The sequence below is a fragment of the Helianthus annuus genome, chromosome 9 (assembly GCF_002127325.2).
Source record: "Helianthus annuus cultivar XRQ/B chromosome 9, HanXRQr2.0-SUNRISE, whole genome shotgun sequence".
In the NCBI taxonomy this organism is placed as follows: Eukaryota; Viridiplantae; Streptophyta; class Magnoliopsida; order Asterales; family Asteraceae; genus Helianthus; species Helianthus annuus.
The window spans coordinates 152,824,929-152,832,231 of record NC_035441.2 but is presented as its reverse complement, the minus strand read 5'-3'; the positions used below and the strand labels follow the sequence as shown (position 1 = coordinate 152,832,231).

At 37.6% G+C, this 7,303-nt stretch overlaps 1 protein-coding gene across 1 annotated transcript; it reads left to right on the top strand.

Annotated features, from left to right (window-relative positions):
* The first annotated feature begins 5,024 nt into the window (after nt 1-5,024).
* On the top strand, nt 5,025-6,878 carry LOC110893998 (UPF0496 protein At2g18630-like). The gene is made up of 2 exons (XM_022141161.2): nt 5,025-6,379; nt 6,527-6,878. The coding sequence occupies exon 1, from the start codon at nt 5,237-5,239 to the stop codon at nt 6,377-6,379; it is 1,143 nt and encodes a 380-aa protein (XP_021996853.1). The 5' UTR covers nt 5,025-5,236; the 3' UTR covers nt 6,527-6,878.
* Nucleotides 6,879-7,303: the final 425 nt, after the last annotated feature.

Here is a 7,303-nt window from a genome sequence, read left to right as displayed (position 1 = left end):
CAAGCATACATGGCCATTCGTATTTTATCCTTATGCCACACGCGACAAGGATTTCTGATAAAATGCCATCGTTGCTGTAGAACCCCAAAACACCTCTCGATGTCCTTTCTCGAAGACTCTTGTAATTTTTTAAAATACTTTCTTTTTTCATCGAAAGTTTCAGAAAACGTTTTAACAATAATCGAATACTCAGGGTAGATACCATCGGCCAAGTAGTAGCCATGCTCGTAATCGTTCCCGTTTGCATGGAAACCGGCCTTTGGTATAGTTCCAGAAATGTAGCCCTCGATTAATGGTGAAGCCTCTAACGTATTAATATCGTTAAAGCACCCGGCTACACCAAAGAAGGCCGACCAAACCCAAAGGTCGTATGACGCAACACCTTGTAATACCAAAGTTGGCCCTTTTTTATCACCCCGTGTATGTTGACCTCGCCATGCGGTTGGACAATTATACCAACGCCATTGACGACAATCCAAACTACCAATCATGCCGGGTATTCCATGCTTTTCTAGATGCACCTCATATATTTTTTGAAGGTCGTTCCAAGTGGGGTTTCTCAAATAACGTTTTCCATATAACTGGCATATTCCTAAAATATAATTTAATATACAAAAGTTTTACTAATAAGTTACGAAAAAATAAATATATAAAAGTAAATAAATAAAAGACAATAAAAAATTACCATAGCAAAAATGTTCCAAGGTATCTCGGGTTGTTTTCTCCGCCATCTTCAAATACTCGTCGTTGATGTCGTACGTGTTTCCGTATGATAATACGCGTAAGGCGGATGTGACCTTTTGAATTGAGGTGAAGCCTAAATATCCTCGTGCGTCCATTCTTTGCTTAAAGAAATCATACGTATTTTCCAAGTCATTATTAATGCGCAAAAATAACCTTTGGCTCATCCGAAAACGTCGTCTAAAAACATTCGGTCCGTGAACCGGTGCCGCATCAAAATAGTCTTTCATCAAACGCTCGTTCGCGGCTTCACAATCTCGCAAGATATAGGTGCGTCGCAAGATGGGTCGTGGAGGGGGAGTAGGCCGAATGTTCGTAACCGCTTGTAGCACAAAAGTACATGCACTCGTAACCGCTTCTTCCTCGGCCGCGTCTTCGTCGGGCGAAAAATATCTTCGGTGAATTTCGGTGAAAGACTCTTCCGACGGGGAACCCATTTTTTTATAAGGTGACACTAGGTTTTTTAAAAATATATAGAGAATGAGAATGAGAATGTATTGAGTTGTAAAAAAAATGGAAGAATGTGAGGGTATTTATAGTGTGAAAAGTAAAAAAAATTGATTTTTTTTTTTAATATATGACCGTTATCAAACGGTCAAAAATTATAAATTTCCAAATTCTCGCGCCGCGAAATTTTTCACGCTTTTGTTTTTTTTGGTCATGGCGCCGGGGGGGGGGGGTGTGGGCGGCGCCATAGCGGCGCTATGGCCCTTGGTCGCGCCCCACTACGTATTGCCTTATATGTCCCTCGTGCCTTTTTTATATGCTCTTCATTTGTTTCCTTTTTCGATATAGGTTTTACTTTCATTTGTTTTTTTTTCTTACATGTCCCTCATACCTTTTTATATGCTCTTCATTTGTTTCCTTTTTCCATATAGGTTTTAGTTTCAGAGTTTGTAAACGATAAACAATAGTATTGTAGATGTTTGCCTTAACTATAAACATCAATACAATTTTAATTATTTATATTCTTCATTAGAGTTTTAAATATATAAAAAAGTTTGCTTAAGGTTCTTTCATTTAAAAAACATTATGCTTTTTTAATAAGGCATATCATACTTTAACTATAAATTTCCCCGCCAAAGATTATACAATTACCGTTAACTACTAGACATTGTCATTCAACATGCATGAACCGTTAAACAGAAGGCAAGCAATAATCCATTTATTTTATATTTACACGGATCCCAAACATTGACGTTATGAACTCAAATTGGTTTACATTTTACTTGGAATCATCAATTCCAATTATACATAGTATCGACACTGCAACGCGCGCGGACGAAGTTACTAATTTACAATGCATACATTTACAAGTTGACGGGGGGAATAGTTCTGTTTGGTGGTTGGCCAAAAGGGGCGGCCACCCCTTTTTTTAATATAATAGTAATTTATAGGTCTTGCAAAATTACAATTTTATCCCACGTTTAAAGTTACGATTATGCCCCCGGTTAAAAGTTAAATTTGTCTTTTGTCCCTGCCTAAATTTACAATTTTTCCCTCGGGTAAAAAAAATACGATTTTGCCGCCAGTTCAAAATAAAATTATGCTTTTTGCCCTAGCTAGAGTCCTGCCAAATTACGATTTGGTTCCCAGTTTAAAATTACGAGTTCGCCCCCTGTTCAAAATAAAATTTTGGTTTTGCCCCCCAGCTAAAAATTATGATTTTGCCCTCAGTTAAAAAAAAACGATTTTGCCCCGGGAATAGTTCAGTTAGGTGGTTGGCCAAAAGTGACGGCCACCTTTATTTAGCATATAATAGTTATTTATAGGTCCTGCCAAATTACAATTTTATCCTAAGTTTATAATTATGATTTTGCCCCCGGTTCAAAATATAAATTTTGTTTTGGCCCCCGCCTAAATTTACGATTTTGCCCTCAGTTAAAAAAATACGACTTTGCCCCCAGTTCAAAATAAAATTATGGTTTTGCTCACAGCTAGAGTACTGCCAAATTATTCGTTGGTTCCCAGTATAAAATTACGATTTCACCCCAGTTCAAAATAAAATTTTGGTTTTGCCCCAAGCTAAAAATTACGATCTTGCCCTCAGTTATAAAATTACGATTTTACCCCCAATTTAAAATAAGAAAATGGTTTTGCCCTATGTTCAAAATATTATCTCACCTCCATTTTTAAATTACGATTTATCCCAGCTAAAAATTGCAATCTTGCCATCAATTTTTTTTGGGCAAAACTATGGTAGTGTTTTATTTTACTTGATTGACTCAATTTAGTTTTTGTTCGTGCCAAACAGTTATCTAGCACTCGCTAATTGGTCCTGACAAATTATTGTTTTGCCCCCAACTCTAAATTACACGCTTGCCATCTTTTTTTTTTTTTTTTTATCTTAACTATAGTAGTGTTTTTGTTTAATTGGTTGACTCGATGTATCTTTTTTGAGAACGTGTTATAAATAGCATGTATAACTAACCGAAATAACGGCATACATGTTACTAAACTAAGAAATATTCGGTTTAGCGCCCCGCAACACGGACGGCGCATAACTCTAGTTATTTATAAAAAGTAGAGTAAAAATACTATTCCCTTTAATAGAATTGTTGACTTGGTTCATTTGAACCTTACAATATACATTGAAAGTTATTAAGATAATTAGTTGATTTTCCGCCCGCGCGTTGCTGCGGGGACCCAATGACTGCAAAATGCGTGTCAGCAACGACAGGCATATACCGAATATCAAAACATAAATAATAATGACGAGGTAAGGATAGTCACTTCGCCCTAAAAAGCGATTTTAAATAACCTAATATATAATAATAGGACCCACACATCCTACACGTTGGAAATTCGGTTGTTTTCAGTTCAGTTATTACGGTGCTAACACGTTAAAATACGGATGAGCTCGGTACCTGTAACGGCACCGAAAGTACCGATCAGGAAAATCATCAAAATTAGGTACCGGCACCGAAAATACTCGGTACAATATGGTATGGTATTTGAAGGTAAAAATCAATAAATACAGGTATGGTGCTAGATCCGTGTCAAACCGAAAGTAACGATTCTGAAAACGCCAAAAGGTGGGTACCAAACTGGTACCGAAAATGATTTGGTATAGTAAATTTGGTACCGATACGATGCCGGTTTGATTACAGGATTTGATACGATTTGCTCATCAATAATCTAAATATCCAAGTTAATTTTACATGCTACAATTCATTCATTACAGAAAAAGACAAAAAAGAAAGTAAAATAAGTTGTGTATATAAAACCTCATTCAAACGAAATACAGTTTACTTACTGTGTGTATATAAAACCTCATTCATTGCTACGTTGCTACAGGATTTGATGAGCTCGGTACTAGTACGGCACCACTATTTGAAGGTAAAAACTGGTGAATACCGGAGCCGAACCGGTACCGAAAATACACCCGGTTTGGTAAATTTGATACCGGTACAGGTATCCGTACCCGATACCATTTGCCACCCGTACCCGATACCATTTGCTCATCACTTTATGATGTTACTATTATTTTTAAGAGTTAATTACTGTTTTCGTCCATGTGGTTTGTCAAAAATCACTATTCACTAGTTTAAAAATTGCGATTTCAATCCCTGTGGTTTCACTTTCATAACCATTTCAGTCCGCCTCGTAACCATTTCAATCCTTGTACTTAACAGAATAATGGATTGAAATGGTTACGAAAGTGAAACCACAGGGACTGAAATGGTTACGAAAGTGAAACCACAGGGACTGAAATCGCAATTTTTAAACTAATGGACTAAAATAGTGATTTTAACAACCACAAGGACGAAAACAGTAATTAACTCTATTTTTAATATGTAAATATATAGGTAATCTCATCAGTTGGTGATGTTACTGTTCTTACTGTTCATTCAATTGTAATTTTAATATATATATATATATATAGGTAATTCCTAACATTTTTTTCTAAGGGGTGTGGACGAAAATTTTCAAGGGGTGTGGTAGGAATTTTCCACGGGGGGCGGTCAAGATTTTTTTGTAGAAAATAAAACTAAATTTTTTTCAATTGGTGTCACCGCCCACCCACGCTATAAAGTAGGTCCACCCCTGTTTATGATAAAAATGTCTTTAAAGTATATGATATATCTAAAATACAAATAATTAAGATCTTATAAAATGCAGACATAAAAGTATTTAATAATACATAATAAAATGAACCTTTTCAAATTATACACTAATATAAAGTTGATTAGATCATGTATAACATAATCTACCCGTGACATCATATTCTTAAACAAGATTTTGGTGTTTTTCAGACCAGATATACGAAGTCAAAGAAGATACATTTCTAATTTCTTGCAATGACTCACGAAGCAGATTCGTAATTGACCCAATCAAAACACCGTAGCTTCTACACACCTTCCATCGTCACAATCAAACACAATTCAACACCACACACAGTTGACCACAGATTCAACTCCAAAGCTGGGATCTCCAACAGATCCCACCACTTCTCATCCCCCAATCTTCCCCTTCAATTTCACCATTTTCACCGATGGGTTGCATCTGCAGCACATCATCCAGCACCCACCACCACCAAACCTCATCAACCTCCTCATCACACACACCCTCGATCTCCCCTTCAGATCTAACCTCATACGAGCACGCATGCCGCTCAGATCCCGACATTAAGTCCTTCGACTCATCCCTCCACTATCGCACCACCCGCGTCATCAACTCACTCGCTGTCGACGTCGAGGTCCGCTCACTCTCCCTCTCCTCCCTCCAAGAACTCACCTCAGGTCTCCTCGACATGAACCAAGAAGTCGTCAAGATCCTCATCGAATCCAAAGAAGACATATGGAACAACGATGAGTTATTCTCACTCGTTAAAGACTTCTTCGACCTCAGTCTCCAAACCCTAGACTTCTGCACTTCCTTACAAGACTGTTTAAAAAACGCCCGTCATACCTTATCACTTATCAACATTGCCATCAATCAATTCGTTCAAGATAACGATTATGTTAAAACAATCGAACAATTAAAACAATTCCAGGTCATTGCATCGTCAGATGGTCTGTTTTCCGAACAGTTTTTCTTGAACTTTCAGTTGGTTTACCAGCAGCAGGTTTCAATGCTAAAGAGGCTGCTACTTCAGAAGAGAAAAGTAGATAAGAAGTTGAAGTCTGCTAAAGTGTGGAAGAGGTTGACTAATGTGATATTTGTTGTGACTTTTAGTACTGTGTTGATTTGCTCGGTGGTGGCGGCGGCGGTGGCTGCGCCACCGTTGGTTACGGCTCTAGCGGCTGCGGCTGCTGTGCCGTTGGGTTCGATGGGGAAATGGGTGAATTCGTTGTGGAAGAAGTATGAGAACGAGTTGAAAGCGCAGAGGGAGATGATTAGTTCAATGCGGGTTGGGAATCGGATTGTGATCAAGGATTTGGACAATATTAAGGTGTTGGTGGATAAGTTGGGGAATGAAATGGAGGAGTTGGTGCGGAACGCGAAGTTTGCGATTAGGGAAGAGGAGGAAGAGGCGGTGGCGGTTGCGGTTGATGAGATGAGGAAAGTTGTGAGTGAGTTTGGGAAGACGATTGATGAGTTGAGTGAGCATTCGGATAAGTGTTGTACGGATGTTAAACGAGCGAGAACTGTGATTGTGCAGAAGATTAGTAAGCATCCGAGTGGTTCGGTTTAGGTATTGTTGGCTGAGTAAATTGATATGGTTGGGTTTTTGTATAATTTGATGTCAAAATCTGTGTATTTAACAAACAGATGTGTTCAACTTTGAACATATTAAGGCATAATTTAATAACTTATTGATGATCTCTTGTTGAATTATCAGATTATGATGCCAGGCTCTAATGGGTGAAGTCACCAAATTTGCCCCCGAAACCAGATGATGTGTGTAAGGTGTTTGATAAAATGTCGAGCCTAATTTGTTTTCTGATGCATCCAGGATGTTTGATAAAATGTTAAGAGAGTCTAATTTGTTTTGTGATGCATCTTATTAATATCAAGCCTAAATTGTATTGTGATGCACATAGTGTTGGATAAAATGCCAGGCCTATTTTGTATTGCGATGCACATAAGGTGTTCGATAAAATGTCATGCCTAATTTGTATTGTGATGCAGATAAGGTGTTTGATAAAATGTCAAGTCTAATTTGTTGTATGGGAAAATGGTGTTTGATCAAACGTCAAGCCTAATTTGTTTTGTATGGGAATGTTGGACCGAGGCCGCAATCACATACTAAGGTCAACCAGCGGAATTCATCCAAGAATTGAATATAACAATAAAATTGCTAGTTTGTATGAGTTAAGATCTTGTAAGTGCATGTTTTACGAAACATAGTATCCATGATTAAATGTTTGTATTTGAAAAGTATACGACACCATTTGAAAAAATTGCGAGCTTCAGTATTCCAAGGTATTGGTAAAAAAGAGACATGATTGGGTCGTCTAAATTCTGAAGTCATAACCAACTTAAAATTGGATTTGTTTAATATAATGAAGATGCAAATCACCAACTACATGAGTTTGTTTCCTATATAGGGTGTAAACGAGTCGAGCTGAACCCGAGCTCGTTTAACTTAAGAGAGATTGAGCTCAAGCTAAGGTTG

Excerpts from the sequence above, each read along its gene's own strand:
- LOC110893998 (XM_022141161.2), top strand. The coding sequence starts at position 5,237 with ATGGGTTGCATCTGCAGCACATCATCCAGCACCCACCACCACCAAACC.